General features: G+C 58.7%; 1 protein-coding gene across 3 annotated transcripts in view; it reads left to right on the top strand.

Moving 5' to 3' along the window:
- NAV1 (neuron navigator 1) overlaps positions 1–15891 on the top strand; it is a 74217-nt gene that overhangs the window by 38697 nt on the left and 19629 nt on the right. For all 3 annotated transcript variants that reach the window (XM_074528321.1, XM_074528320.1, XM_074528322.1), the window contains 2 exons: positions 5211–5313; positions 8959–9324. In XM_074528321.1, coding sequence (XP_074384422.1) covers positions 5211–5313; positions 8959–9324 — 469 coding nt within the window. The remainder of the gene's footprint in view (positions 1–5210; positions 5314–8958; positions 9325–15891) is intronic.

Below are 15891 nucleotides of genomic sequence, written 5' to 3'. Positions count from 1 at the left end.
TTAAGCCCCAAAGAGAAGGATTGCAAGTTGCGACCATCCTCCTGCCCAGCCATCCAGGAGTGGGAATCAGAGCTGGATGCAATAATGCAAGATAAAGCCATTTACTCCATTCAGGAAGACTGCTGGTGGCACACCCAGATGCTGGTGAGAGTCACAGGCTGCAGGGTGTGAGTGAGGAACCCACGGAGCTCAGTGAGGTTCGTGTTGGGCTCGGGCTGTTGGGTTTCCCTCGGGTGGTCTCCAAGTGCCAGAGTGGAAGGTTTTCAAGAAAAATACCAACCAAACAGTGCCTGTGCTGATTCATTCATAAACAGGACTGGGAGCAGGGGCTGGGGCAGATGGAGGGAGCAGTGTGAGTCTGCTCGAGGGTTCGTGGAGCCAGGGAGTGCAGCGGGGCCGGAGGAGGCTCACAGCCCCGTGAGAATGGGTTTTATTACAGAGTTTATTAGTGGATTTTTCAATGCACTGGAAGGAATTGAGCAAGCAGTTAGAAATGTTTTCCAGCCTGGGGAAATTCGTTACAGCTACTGTGTAATAGGGGCCCACCGGAATGACTCAGGAACACCACGCAGCCTTTCCCGGTGAATTCCTGCTTGATGTTGAAATCTTTAATGGGCCAACTGGATTCCTTTCCCAGTTGGATCCTCTGAAATGAGACCAGTTGGGTCACAGGGCACAAGAAAACACAGGTGTGAGTGCCATGCTCATGCTGAGTGCAGACGGTGCACCCATGCAAGCCTGGCACCCTTGTGCTGCCAGGGTTGGTATCGTGTCCTGCTGTCCCACTGCCTGCATATGGACACATGGACACGTGCAAGATCACAGGCATAGGTGATACTCCTGCACACATGCATCTTTCTGCAGGCTATTGCTGCCATGTGGCCCCCACGTGAATGATGCAATGCAAGCACTCACACACACACACACACGCACACACACACACACACACGAGTTTCTGTGCTAAGGCACATGGGGCACACGTGTCCCACGCATGCAGCCCTGCTCGCCCCAGCAGGAGCTGGTGACCACATGCTTCTTTGAAATGAGCTGTCAGAGCCATTTGGAGTTGATTATTTCCTCATTCCTTGACGTAGTTGGCCACGTCGGCAGCACCCGGCTGCGGGGCCGGGGCTGCACCCCGACACACGGACAAAGGAACTGCTGCTGCTTGCTCTGGGAGGCGCAGGGAGAGCTGGACATGAGCACAGCCTGGAGCTCCCGGCCTTGTCCAGCCATGGTGCTGTGCTGCCCATCAGTCAGACTCACAGCAAACAGTGCTGTGCCCTGAGCCAGCCATTCCAGCACAGCTCTCTCCTTCTTCCTCCTCCTGTTCTTCCTCCTTGGCTGCCTCTGTATCCCACCTTGCAGATGCTCCTTCTTGTGGTGGTGGTACCTGCTGCTGCCCCAGCTTGGCAGGCAGGAGATGGGGGCGATGGGCACTGTGTGGGTCGGGGCCAGGTGCCCACAGTGCCAGGTTGCTGAGTGTGTGTAATGTGGTGGTCAGTGCTGGACGCCATGCCAGGGAGTGCTGCAGGTCAGGGGGTGGTTGGGGCTGGGCTGAAGCTTCCTCCCTCAGTTTCCTTGAGTGCCAAGTGGAGCTGTGTCATATTTGCTGATGTTGAAGGGCTCAGTTGAGAAAGGAGTGTTGAGTGGGAGCTCTCAGCTGAGTGAGAGTTGCTCAAGCACAGCAGAGAGTATAGGCAAATGAGAGCCAGCCTGGCACAGGGACAAATGATTTGGGCAATGGGCTCTGGTGACCTCCCAGTGCAGGGCCTGGGACAGCGGCTGCATCTCATGGCTGCCCTGTGCATGGTCAGAACAGGGAGCAAAGGGCCAGAGGCAGCACTCCCTTCCTTCCCTCTGTAACAGCAGGATGGTCAGAGCCTGTGAGAGCAGTGGGATCTGCTGAGGGGCTGCAGGCCAGCCTGGGGCTGGGGCAGGGAGACATCAGTCCCTGAGCCTGCAGCTCCAGTGGAGTGGGGAATGCTGCAGAACACATCCCAGCCATGGCTGCTGGGAAACTGAGCCTGGCCTGGGCTGGGTGTCTGACTGACCCTGCCACGGCATGGGCTGAGCCTTCTCTGCTGCTCCATGCTCCAGCAGCTGGAAACATCTGGCTGCACAAGCTTGCTAAATCGATGTGGGGAGGAATCCAGAGCTTCCCTGCTGTTCCCACACTTCAGCCTCTCCCAGTGGCTCCAGTTTCGACTCAACTCTGGCACGCGGTGACTCGGTGAGCTCTGAGCCAGCCCCTGGCCCCTCGCTGCCCCTGGGGAGGAGGGAGCTGCAGGAGTCCCTGTGTCACCACCAGGACAGCACCGTGGGGGCAGATGGTGGCACTTCAGTGTTAGCAGCAGGCTGTGTGCCAGAGGTGAGTGAGCAGCTCTTCCAGTCCCAGTTTGGCCCTTTCCAGGGTGAGAGCTGCTGCTTTTCCTTGAGTCTAGAGTGACCTGAACTGTCACCCAAGAACTGGGGTGATCTCATCCAGGCAGTGGTTGAAGCTGGGGATGTGGGTCGGTGTCATTGCCCTGGAACTCCTGTCCCTGATGCTGCTTGTTGCCACTGGTGGTCCAGCAGCAGAGCAGTGCAGGGAGGTGGTGTCCCTGTGCTGGCCCCTCAGCCAGGGCAGCTGGGGACACAGGCAGGCTCGCCCCGCTGCTCCTGGGGCTGGCATGGCCGGAGCAGCCCCGCTGGCAGCGGCGCCCGGGGAGGAGGCAGCGCCAGGCCCGTGCTGGCTCTGTGCCCGGGCAATGGCTGCGGGTGGCCCTGGGGGAGGCAGACGGGGCTCTGGGAGGGAGCCATGCCCGGGAGGAGCACGCTGCCGAGCTGGCAGGGTGGGAGCCCTGCCGGCGCCAGGGGACAACAGTGACTCTCCATCCTGTCCCACTCGGTCCTGGCCCAGCGCGCAGGGATGTGGCACTGCCAGGGTGTGTGTGCCACCTTCTCTGGCTGCAGGGGCTGGGTGTGGGTGACAGCACGCACTGAATGGGGCAGGGTGAAGGAGCTGAAGGTGCCAAGTCCTTTCCTGCATGGAGACTCGCCTGGGGACACTGGTGGGTTTTGTATTGCTGTTCCCTGAGGTTCAAGGGCCCAAATCTCCCATTGCCCTACACACTGCAGTGTGACAGCCAGGGACCTGGCCACAGGTTCCTGCCCTGCCGTGTCAAGCCTGCAAATCCATCTTTGCAGGCAACTTGAGGGCAGGACCTTGCAGCTTTGAGGTGCCAACACAATCCTTTCTTGCCCCACCAGACAGGCATGGTGTTTCCCCTTGTCCCTGGCTGCAGAGCAAGGTGGGTGCCACCCTTCAGAACTGAGGGCCTCTCGAGCCTCTCCTGCACCCTGTTCCCTGTGTGCAGCCACCTCAGCTCCATCCTGTACTGCCTGTGCATCCCCATCCCCTTTTTCTGGGGACCACTTGGAGTTTCTGTGCCTTTGATTAATTCCTCCACCGGGGCAATGAATGCAGCTGGGGATGTGGGCCAGTGCCATTGAACATGCACTTGGAGCTTCTGTGCCTTTAACTCCTCCAAAATCTGCAATGGAGATTTAATAATGAGTTAATAATGACTGGTATCCTGCTGAGCCAGGTTCTGGGAGCTGGACTGGGGTGATTGGACACATGCAGGGATGGGTGTCCTGTGCTCGGATGTGGCTGGCCGCGCTGGGTGCCCTGTGGGCTCACCAGCCCTTTTACCTCATCTACAACTGACTTTAACCTGCTTCATTGAACCCGTCTCATCGGGCTGTTCCTGCCTGTCACCCCCTTCATGCATGAATCAGGGCTGCTTCACTGGTCTGAGGTGCTCCTGCCCAGGCAGGGGGGCAAGGGGAGCCTGGGGACGGGGCAGAACTTGTGGGTGCTGCCTGAGGTGTGGCCAGAGCGTGATGGGGACAAGGAACACACAAGGAGCTCTACTCAAGCACTGGCATGTGGCTGTGCCTTGGTGGGGAGCTGCTGAGATGGGTGCTGGCAGTGTCCCCCATCCTCATGTCCCTGCACTGGGCTGTGTGCTAGCAGTGTCCCCCATAGCCCTGTGCCTGCACTGGGCTGTGTGCTGGCAGTGTCCCCCATCTCCCATCCCTTGGGTGTGTGCTGGCAGTGTCCCCCATCTCCCATCCCTGCACTGGGCTGTCTCCTGTCAGTGTCCCCCATCCCCCTGTCCCTGCAGTTCACATGGTGCTGGTGCTGTTGCAAATCCTGAAGCGCTGGTTGCCACGTTACATTAGGAGGAGCCACATCCCATGTCCCTGACGCCTGCTGTCACTGCAGATCCGTGGCAGGCTGCAGCTGAAAGGCTGAAATCAGGGATCAACGCCGCAGTGTTTGTGTGGGCTGTTGGTGCCCAGGGTGCCCGTGCACAGGACAGGGACCTGGGGCTGGAGCCATGGCCCTGAGCCCACAGCACTGCTGGGGCTGTGCCAGGAGTGACCCCTCCTCTGTGCAGGTGTCTGTGTTCTCACACATCTGTGCAGGTGTCTCTGGGCAGGGTGCACACCTTTGTGTGTGCAGGTGGATGTACGTGTTTGTGGAGGTGCCTGTGTATATCTGCACATGTGCACAAGTGGTTGTGACGTGGGCAAATGCCTGTGCTCGTGTGCATGGCTCTGTGTGTGTGTGTGTGTAACACACCCATGCCATGGGTGTGTACACCTGGAGAGGTCCCAGGGCAGACAGAGCTTGGGGATCCTCAGCTCTGGGCTGTGCCTGTGGGGGCTCCAGCTGCTCCAGCCCTGCACAGGAGCAGCCACTCCTTTGTGAGTGGGGCTCAGTGTCCTCCACCCCCTGACATCCCCTCGGTCCCACTGCCTGCACACCAAGTGACGCTGCTCCAGCACTCATGTTCCCAAGCTGGAGCACCCCTGGGGCCTGAGAGATGCAGGGCAGGTTTGGAGACATTGTTCCAGGACTGCTGATCCTGTCACCTGTGTGGGTCCTGTGGCCCCACTTGGTCTCTGCCAGCTCATCCTTTCTGGACTGGACATCACCATTCCAGCTGCATGCTTGGGAGTGGCATTCCAGGGTGGTGCAGCTCGAGCCTGGTGCCAGACTTGCCCTGTTCCTTCCTGATGGGCAGAGCCAGGGCTGTTGGTCATGGCCATGGGCAGGGGGGTGCTCCATCCATCCATCCATCCATCCATCCATCCATCCATCCATCCATCCATCCATCCATCCATCCCTTTAAAGCCTTCACTTTGTCTCTCCACAGACCCTGAGTCCCAGAGGAAGAGGACAGTGCAGAATGTGCTGGACCTGCGTCAGAACCTGGAGGAGACCATGTCCAGCCTAAGGGGCTCTCAGGTGTCTCACAGGTGAGGACCCAGCCTCTCACCAGACCCCCCCCCCCAGCCCCTTCCCCACAGTCAGTGTCCTTCCTGGGGCAGATGGGAAGCAGCTCTGCTCCTGGTGAGGGCCATGTGGGTGGGAGGGAATTACCAGTGCTTTGTGACTTGGGGACCCTGTGCATGGAGGCTTGGAGAGAAGCCCCCAAACCCGTGGGGTGTCCATGGTGCTGCAGCAGAGTCCTGTCCCCTAAAGTGCTCTGGGACAGTAAAGGCTGGGGAGTGGTGGCAGTGAGGGGAGCTGACAGAGCAGAGAGAGGGGGTGAGGTCTGTTCCCAGTGGTCAGGTGACCCTGAATGGACCACCAGAGGTCAATATATCACCTGTACCCACCCCAGTTTGCTCCAGAGGCTCCATCCTTGTCTGTGACTTAGTTTTTCTGCTCTGTGTACGGTGATGATGGAGGAACTCTCAGCCAGAGCCCGGGAGCAGAGGTGGAGATGCCCTGGGGTGCCCTGCCCAGGGTGGAGCGAGGGAATGGTGGGGATGGGGACAGGGTGAGCACTGCATGGACAGCCAGGGCACAGTGTCTGCGTTTAGGGGGCTCTGACACACGTCTGGGATTGCCTGTGTCCCCCTGGGTCACTCACTTGAGATCTTGCATGGTTTCTGCTTCACTCTGGATTTGCAAGGTTATCTGGGTGTTTGCCGGGTACATCCTTCTCCTGGAGTGTGTTGCCACCTCGTGGTCTCTCTCGATCCTGCTTTTTGTCTTGGAAGGGACAAAAAGCAGCAGCTTCCTCCCACCTTTCACCCACCATTCACCATGACAGACCTTCCCGTCTGTCCTCAAGCAGCCTTGTCCATGATGAAGCAGCCCTTTGGTCTCCCTCTTCATCACCTGAAATTTCTAGACCTTGGAGACCCAGCTCACCCTTGCTGCTGTTCCTGGATGTTTTCCAAGCCAGGAGCAGCAGAGAGCTGTGGCAGTGGGATTTGCATGGGGCCATGGCAATATTTTCTGAGCTGGCCATTTCCTGAAATGATCCATTACAGCTCTGCCATCCCTTTGCTCGGTGCAGGAGCTGGGTCAGAGCCCAGCACTGCTCATGCCAAGCCAGGGCTGCGTTGTGTTCATTTCGCTTTCATCAAATGAGAAGTGTCAAACTCCACCCCCCTCCTCACCCCAGCACTCAGCTCCTTCAGGAATCCTTCTCAGCTCAGGTCTTAGGAAAATAGGGCGAGGACATTAAGGGTGATTAAATTAGCATTGCTGGTGGGATTTGACTGTTCACTATCACTTCCTTTCCTTGATGAGCTGTGAGTATATCACATGGTGGATGCCTCAGCTGCATTCCTGCCGTGGAGAAAAATGGCTATGGATAGCCCAGGGATCCCTACCCCTCCTCTCTGTCCCTTTCAGCAGGACTTAAACATGTGAAGCTCTTCCCTCTTATCCCATGACAGCTGAATTTCTTTGGAAGCTTTTTTTATTCCAGTAGCCCAGAGCAGCCTCGGCAGCTCCCTGCTTCCCTCCAGGAGCTCCTCTGCGGCGGGGAGCCAGATTTTCCTTTCCCAAAGCTGTGTCAGCTCTTCCCTGGTACGTTGTAATTACACACGTACCCACTCATTCTGCTCTTGGGAACACTTCCTACAAGTCTGCCCAATGCAGATGTCATCTGCAAGTCCTCTGGGTGTTTTTCTGCTGTCCTGTAGCTGCTTTGGGCTCTCTCTTTATTCATTCCTGAAATTTCTCTTGTTACCCTCACTGTGTTCTTCCATCCAGTGGCTGAGGGCTCAGTCTTTGCTGTTCCCTTGTTAGAGCACAGTGTTATTCCTGAAAGATGTCACCATACTCCTGGCAGCAGGGCTGTATGAATGTCCTTGGGGCTTAGAGAATCATGAAATCACAGAGTCACTGAGGATACTCAGTGGATACTTGGAGGACACTTGGAGAAAGTTTCTAAGATCATCAAGTCCAACCATATCCCCAGCACTGCCATGTTCATCATTACACCATGTTCCCAGGAGCCACATCCACAGGTTTTTTAAACACTTCCAAGGACGGTAACTCCACCACTGCCCTGGGCAGCCTGTGCCAGTGCCTGACCACCCTTTCAGGAAAGAAATTTTCTCCAATATCCAACCTAAATCTCCCTTGGCACAACTTGAGGCTGTTTCCTCTTTTCCTGTCCCTGTTCCCAGGGAGCAGAGCCCAACTCCTCCCCAGCTCCCCCCTCCTGTCAGAGAGTTGTGGAGAGCCAGAAAGTCCCTCCTGAGCCTTCTTTTCTCCAGGCTGAGCCCCCCAGCTCCCTCAGCTGCTCCTGGTGCTCCAGACACCTCCCCAGCCCCGTTGCCCTTCTCTGGACATGCTCCAGCCTCTCAATGTCTTTCTTGTCATGAGGGGCCCAGAAGTGAACCCAGGATTTGAGGTGAAGCTTCTGTTCCTCCTGCTCAGAGACATGGTTGGCATCTGCTCTGAGCTGCTGGGAGCACATCCTCAAACAGCCTTTGTGCTGCCGACAAAAACAAAACTCTTTTAGTTCCGTTTTAACAAACTTCCTTGTTTTTTTAAATGTAGTTCCCTGTTTTAGATTCAATGCTGCAGCCTGGGTTTGGCTTTGGGTGCTCCTGCAGGAACCTTTAATCGAAGCTAGGGAATAATTTACTGATAGTAGTGTTTGGAGCCAATTTGAGGGCTGTGGGTTCCCAAGGAGCTGCTCCAAGAAGTAATAGTTTCTCGTGGCTAAATTTAGTTTTAGAATCACTGTTTGCCCAAAATACACCCTGAGAGGCACAGGGAGTGACGGAACTCCCCATTTCTGAAGTGCTTGTGGGCTCTCTGGGCTGCCTGCAGAGCACTGTGCTTGTGAGCAGCCCTCTCTTGGGGTCATCTTTCCTGCCCAGATGTTGGGGGTTCAGTCTGCAGGGGTTCAGTGTGAGGTGCTGCTGCAGGGACTGGTCCCAGGTCTGTCCCTCAGCATCCTTTCACTCACAGCCTCCACTCCCTGGCCCACTGTCACATTCCCTGGAATCAGTGCCACCACCCCAGCTTGTCCTGTCCTGGATCTGGTGTGATCTTGAGGTGCAGATGTTGAAGTGCTGGGGGAGAAGTGGCTGAGCAGAAGCAGCCCAGACACAGGGGAGCATGTTCAGGCTTTCCACTAAAGGTGCCCTGTTAGATGAGTTCAGCACAGCAGGATTTTGGGGCTGGAGCCAGTCTCCAGAATGGTGCTGATCCCTTTCCCAGGTGTGTTTGCCACCAGTCCCTGCTCTGAGGTGGGTGGGCAGGGCTGTGGTAGGGTGTTGCTTTTGTAGATTGACTTGAGCACAGAGCCCCCATCACATCCCATGTCCTATCCCACGGTCCCTGGGGAGACATGGGCATCACTGAACACTGTGGTGTGCTTGGTGTCCTGGACTGTGGGACACTGGGGTGGCACTGGGCAGGGAAGGAGGGGACTGTCCCTTGCTGTCTGGGATGGAGATGGTCCAGGACAGACAGTGCCCCTGAAACCACAGTCCTGGGAGCCTCTGGCCTTGCCTGGCTGCCTCAAAATGGGCAGTTTTGGTATGTGAGCACTTGCAGACCCAGTTCTGGGGGCGTGAGGCAGGGCACAGATCTCCCCTGCCCCCTGTGCCCTGCCCTGACTCCCTGCCTGCCTGTCCTTGCAGCTCCCTGGAGATGACGTGCTATGACAGCGATGACGCCAACGCACGGAGCGTCTCCAGCCTGTCCAACCGCTCGTCCCCTCTGTCGTGGCGCTACGGGCAGTCCAGCCCGCGGCTGCAGGCCGGGGACGCGCCCTCGGTGGGGGGCACGTGCCGCTCCGAGGGCACCCCCAGCTGGTACGCGCACGGCGAGCGCGCGCACTACTCGCACACCATGCCCATGCGCAGCCCCAGCAAGCTCAGCCACATCTCCCGCCTGGAGCTGGTCGAGGCGCTGGACAGCGACGACGTGGAGCTGAAATCGGGGTACATGAGTGACAGTGACCTGATGGGCAAGACGCTGACGGAGGACGATGACATCACCACGGGGTACGTGCCTGTGAGGGGAGTCCTGCCCGGACTGGGGCTCTGCAGGAGTTTCACCTGCTCCTGTTCACCTGGCACAGTGGGGGTGGATGGAGTGGAACATGGGTTACAGCCAGTCTGGTTAGCATTGGATCGTGTCCCCACATCCCAGGAGATGCTTCCCTGCTAGCAGTGCTGGTGGTGCTCGGCCAGCTGGGTCTTCTTTGGGCATTCTGAGAGAATGAGCTGCTCTCCCAGCATGTGGGAAGCGTCCAGCTTGATCTGGGTGTTCCTGGAGCAGGGAGCTGAGAAAAGTGCATAGTCTGTAACTGCAGAGGCCCTGAGCCACAGTCCTGCTGCTTTCAGAAATGCTCTTCAGTTTACACCAGTCAGTCTGAGCGGCTTCCTGTGACCCAGGCTCTGTGGGGACACCCTGTGAGACTCCTGGTGGTCCGTGGTGGGACAGGCTGGGTCAGATCTCAGCACCCCAGTGAGAACTGGGCACTGAGGTGTCATTGCTGATGGATGACTCCACATGGAGCAGGGGTGGCTGCTGAGCAGAGTCCCTCCTTCTGGGACCCCCATCAGCCCCTGTCCCTCCACCCATGGGGCCAGGGGCATCTGCTGCCAGATGGGCACAACCCAGCACTCCCAGGGCTCATGTTTTCTTGCCAGATGTGTGTCCAGCTCCTGCTGCACTGTTGAGGTGCCCCTGACTCTGGCAAGGGTCCAGGGTTTGAACATGTTGGAGGTTTCCTGTTTTAGCACAGCAGAAAATAAATAACTTGGACGTTTGAGCTGTCCCAGAGCCCGATGAGGTATTTGGCCTCCTGACAGTGCTGCTTTGGCCTTCCTAGGGTGGCTGTAGTCACATCAGTTTGGATAGAGCACAGCCTGTGGTTTCACACCCATCCTGGGGCCAGTACTCTGTAGATATGGCCTGTAGGTGCTTGTTGCAGGGGACACACCTTTGGCTATCTGCTGGCTTCTGCCTCTGTCTTGCTCCAGCTGTGGGCTGAGAGTGTCTGTGGCACCATGGGTGTCAGACCCATCCTCCCTATGGGCACTGACCTTGGGGGCTGCCCTGTGCTTGTGAATGAGGGAGCCTTGTGCTGGTTCCACACGGACCCTCTTGTAGATCTTAACGTATTGCCTGGCAGCCAGAGGTCCCATGTCACCACGTTCTGCCACTGGCCACTGGACTGCGAGGTGTGACTGCCAGTGGGGTGGATTTGGGCTGCTCTGGATGGCTGAGGCTGCAGCAGGGCTGGCTGTGGGGATGAAGGGTACACTGCTCTCCATCTCCCTCCTTGTCTCATCTTGGTGCTGCTCATGCAGGCAGATAACCTTGGGGTGCCCTTGGCTTCAGAGGCAGTGGAGCAACACTTTGTATTCATCAGTCACAGAGCAGAGGGAGTGTGGGCAGGGTCAGAGACCCAGGACAGCTCAGCCCTGCGCTGCTATGGGCAGGATTTACTTCTCCTTCAGGAAGGTACAAGCTTTGGGGATGGATCCCTGCATGGCTGAGCCTCTGTGAGGCCCTGGCAGTGCACAATCCCTGGTGTGGTGAGGCTGTTAGTGCTGTGGTGAGCTGGGCCATGGGCAGGTGCCACAGTCCTGTTCCTGTGCAGAGTCCCCAGCATGGAGACTCTTGGATGTGCCTGGAGTTCTCTGCGATGCCAGAGACAGACTGGGTGCCCTGCACTGGGTACCCTCCCCAAGGAAGGTGTGCAGGAGTGAGCCAGGGCAGCACAGGACCCCCTTATCTGCAGGAGCATCTCCTGGGGATCAGCCATTTCACCGGGGTCATTGCGGGCACAGAGCCATGTAGTGACCTAAGCAGCTTCACAGCTTCATCCCCCACGGCCCCACAGCAGGACCTGGGGTGTCTCCCAGAGTGGGCAGCATGGCAGGGTCTCTGTCCCAGAGCATGCCTTTGGCTGGGTGCTGGGGTACACTGAGGTGCCCTGTCCAGGAGCCTGCATGCTCTGGGTGCAGAGCCCGGGAAGCAGAGCAGGAGCATTCCCTCCAGAGAGCCAGACAGGACAAGGAGCTGGCCAGGAGCACTCATCCAGCACAGCCCCTCATGCAGACCCCACTCAGCCAGCACATCCCTTCACCCAGTGCAGCCCCTCATCCAGCCTCCTGTCATCCAGCACAGCCTCTTATTCAGCACAACCCCTCACCCCGTGCAGTTCGTCATCCAGTGCAGCCCCTCATCCAGCCTCCCCTCACCCAGCACAGCCCCTCACCCAGTGTAGCCCTTCATCCAGTGCAGCCCCTCATGCACAGCCCCTCACCCAGCACTGCCCCCCTCACCCAGCACAGCCCCTCACCCAGCACAGCCCCTCACCCTGCACAGCCCCATATCCAGCACAGCCCCTCACGCAGCATAGCCCCTCATGCACAGCCCCTCACTCATCACAGCCCCTCATGCAAAGCCTCTCACCCTGCACAGCCCCTCACCCAGCACAGCCCCTCACCCAGCACAGCCCCTCACACAGCCCCTCACCCATTGCAGCCCCTCACCCAGCGCAGCCTCCTCGCTGGCTCTGACCTAGAAAGCGGCACCGCCGCAGGCCCCATCTCGCGGTGCTGCTAATGCACCGGGCAGGAGCGGCTGCTGCAGATGGGGCCGGCAGCCCCAGCCCGGGCCGCGGGGCAGCGTCCCCCGCTCCGCGCCGGCGCACGGCCCCGCTTGTAGGGCAGTAGGTCAGAGACGGCTCAGAGGACGCGGTGACACGTCCCTGTCCCTGTCCCCGTCCCTGTGGGACACACAGACGTGTGGGGCTGTGGGATGTGCCCAGGCATGCCCGTGGCTCGGCGGGGGAGCAGGCTGGAAGGAGCGAGGGCTGAGGTAGGTGAGACACGGCTGGGGCAAGGGGACTGCCCCCAAGGTATGGAGGTGGATTCAGCTGGGTGGAGGTTGGGGTGAGCCCAGCCAAGGAGGCTGTGGGGGACTTGAGGCCCAGCTCAGAGAGGGTGTGGGATGGTCAGGTCTGAGCAGGGATTGGCTGGGGACACCCGAGACCCAGCAGAATTCCTGTATTAGCCAAATGCCCCGGCATCCTGGCTCCTCATCCAGCTGTGCCTGCATCCATCGGCATAACACTTGCCACTCCTCTCTACCTGCTGCTGGTTTCAGGGTCTGGAAAGCTCTTGTTTTGGCCTCCTATTCGGCAGCACATACCTTTTGTTCCCAATGTCACTATATCCTCCTTGTGCACTGCATCAGGGCAGGGACCTGGCACAGGGAGCACCCACCAGGATGTCTGGGATGACTGAAGGGATGGAAGGGATGCTGCTGCTCTTCTGCACTGTCCTGCCTGTCCTTGGGGCCTAGGCAGGGCATGTGCACCCAGTCTTGGGCTGTTTCTCCAACACTAAAACATATTTACTCCCTTCCTTGGTCAACTCTGGCTCCCATCTGCCAGTATTCAGTGGCCACTTGCTGTTCCCTGCCCTGAGGCCAGTTCCAGGAAGGGTGCAGTGCCACCTGTGACACTTTCCCACTCATCCAGGCTGGGGTTGTTTGCTGAACATTGGAGGTTACCCCACCAAGGTCACTCCACTGGGAGCTTCCCCAGGGACATCTCTGCATAGCGTGGGTGCGTTTGTGTGCAAACCTGCATGTGAACCAGGCAGTGGTGAGGAGCATGGAGCAGAATGGGCAAGCCAGGTTTGGCCTGGTTTTGTTCTGGCCATGTCCTGCATGTCTGAGCAGTGTTCTGGCCACGTCCTGCATGTCTGAGCAGCGCCACCACAGTGTGGCCACGTGTTGGTGTGCCTGCCGCTGTGCCGTGTGTGCCCAGAGCCTGACCTGATGTGGTGTGTCCTGAGCAGTGGCTCAGCACCGTCCCTGGGTGTTTCCTAGGGCCAGTTGTGTCACGGTGGGAGTGAGAGGGATGCTGCAAGGCTTTGCTGCAGTCAGGAGCTCATGGGGTACAGAAGGAGCTAGAGGGGCTGGCTGCTGAGTCAGCACCTTCTGCTGCGGTGGCTGCAGGAGCAGTGATGATGGTCTGTGTGTGCTGCAGTGCTGTGCTGTGGAGGTGTAGCTCTGGAGCCAGTCCCCAGGGCTCTGCATGTTCCTTGGGGCTTACAGAGCACTGGGGGAATGTTTGTGTGACCCTGGGACTGCTGTGATTTCAGGATGTCCTTTTGCATCTCGTTTGTTGGAGGCAGAAAGGGAGGCAGCATTGCATCCCACCGCAGCAGTGGCAGCATCTGCACCCTCATGAGCTGGGTACTGCCCTGACTCTGCTTGTGGGCATGAAATGGAGCTGAGGCAGCAGCTTTTGGAATTGGGAGTGCAGGGCATGCTGCTAGCCCACAGCACACCCCAGGCACCGTCCCAGGTCACTGTGGGGGTGCTGCTGGCAGCCAAGCACTGCAGAGCCTGTGGTCCCCTCCAGCAGGGCTGGGGGCTGCCAGCAGCATCCTCCTGGGAGGGATGCTCTGGAGCTGACACCCGCTGCGCTCTGGCTGGCCTGGCTCCGGCTTCCTCGCAGCTCCTCGGGCTCAGCACAGCCTGTAGGCGGGAGCAGATGTTTGGCTCAGCTCCCCAGGAGCAGCAGGGGAGCGGCCTCCTCCTGCTCCGAGCAGGACTGGCGCTGGAGCCTGCTCCTTTCCCTCAAACGCCCCTTGCTCCGCTTTGGCTAGTCCAGGATGACCCCATGTCCTGTCCCAGTGAGCCCATGAAGTCATTCCTCATCAGGGACATTCCGTGGGGCATGGCTGTGGCCCTGCACGTGGCCTGGCGTGTGGCCTGGCGTGTGTGTGGGACCCTGGCTGGCCAGGGAGCAATGTTGTATAAATATTTGCTGGGCTGTGCTGTGTGCTGGGCTTGGCGAGTTCCTCCCGCCAGCTGGGTACAGGGGACACTCCCAGAAAGGGGCTCCAGGACCCCCCTGGGCATCAGCACCTTCCTGTGCACTGCTTTCTAGCAATTCCATCCTTTGGGGTTTGGGCTGAGGCACCCAGTGCTGATCCCTGGCCCCTGGGGATGTGACAGCGGCTGCATGAGGCATGTTTTGGTATCCTGGGGTTGTGAGGCTTGGGGTTACAGGGCACCTGGGGGTCAGTGACGCCCAAGGTGCAGGAAGCTGCTGGCCCCTGCAGCTTGCTGATGAGGCTGGATACAGACACAGGGCAGAGCCAAGTGCAGGGTTAGACCTCACACACCCATGTGCCCTGGGGAAAGCTGCTGGGAAGAATCTGACCCAAACCCACCTGCCTCTCTGCATGCTACCTGGGGACCTCGAGAGCTGGCTTTACCATGTGCCACCCTGCTGCCTGTGGAGGAGCTGGCCACTCTGGACTGAGGTGTCCGAGGTCACCAGCTCATCCAGACAACAGGAAAAATAGGAATTTCACAACCGAGCTGAGTCACGCTGCTCCCCACCCCGGCACTGCCCTGGGACTCTCTGAGCATTGCACGTGGCCTCTGCAGCCCCGGGTGCCACCGTGGCCCGGGTGAGGCTCCACACGTCACCAAAACTGCCAGTGGAGATCCCCGCACCAGGACACAGTTCCTCCAGGGTTTCCACCACATGGGGGGGAGCAGAGGGGTGACCAGAGGTGAGCTCTCAGCCTGGAGTGTGGTTGGAGTCCATGGCTGATGTCACTGCAGCAGGCAGTGAGTGCTGGCTGACCCCCCCATGGCCTTGGCCTCCCTGCCACGGGAAATCAGACCCCACTGTTACTGAGGTTGGTGGTGCAGAGCTGGGATGGAGGCACAGCCTGGTCCCCCTTGCAGGGACCACGCTCAAGGCTCCTGTGGCAGAGTCCTCTGCACCCCTCAGGGTTCTGGGGGGCCAGAGACCAGAGGCAGTGCTGCCTGGAGAATGGAGTCCTGAATCAATTGCAGGATGTGATGTTGATCCTCTTCTGGGGAAGCTCAGGCAAGTCAGATCCCCCTTCCCTACCTCAGTTTCCCCATCTGCTGGATCTCTGCAGACCCCTGTTCCTCTGAGTGCAGCTTTGGAGAAAGGTGCTAGATCACAGTACCCAAAATCCAAGCAGGAGACACCTAGGGTCAAGGTAGCCTGACTCTCTGTAGGGCTGGAGTTCTCTGAGGGGGTACCTGGGGAGCAGGGGAGCATCCTGGAGGGTACAGAGGGGTTTACAGGGCTGTGGAGATCAGGGTAGTCAGGGAGTGTTGTTACACTCTGATTCCTGATGTGGATGTGACGGAGATGCAGAGCCCCGCCCTGCCCACATCCATGGGGAGCTCCCAACCCCCTCAACGGGATTTATGAAGCTAATTGTTTTTTCTGCCCCATTAAGTGGAGGAGAGGGGGAGGGTGTGAAGAGCCCGGCTGTGCCTGTGCCTTCCTCACTGCTCCTATCTCAAGTCACAGCATGAGCTGGGGCTGGGAGCACCAGTGGCACAGAGCCCCCTCAATGCCAGTGATCTGCTGATGTGTGGGACCCCCTCAGTGCACACCCTGCATTTCCTCCCCTGCCACAGGAGGAAGGGGCCAGGGCAGACCAGGACTTGCTTCCATGCAGGGTGGGCTTCAGGATGGCAGTGGGGATCTGGCTGGACCAGCCTGGCAGGGACATGAGTGTCCAGAGCCCTGGCTGGTGCCA

This window comes from Zonotrichia albicollis, chromosome 28 (assembly GCF_047830755.1).
Source record: "Zonotrichia albicollis isolate bZonAlb1 chromosome 28, bZonAlb1.hap1, whole genome shotgun sequence".
NCBI classification, from domain to species: Eukaryota; Metazoa; Chordata; class Aves; order Passeriformes; family Passerellidae; genus Zonotrichia; species Zonotrichia albicollis.
The sequence above is the reverse complement of the archived record's forward strand: the minus strand, read 5'-3'. Positions and strand labels throughout refer to the sequence as shown.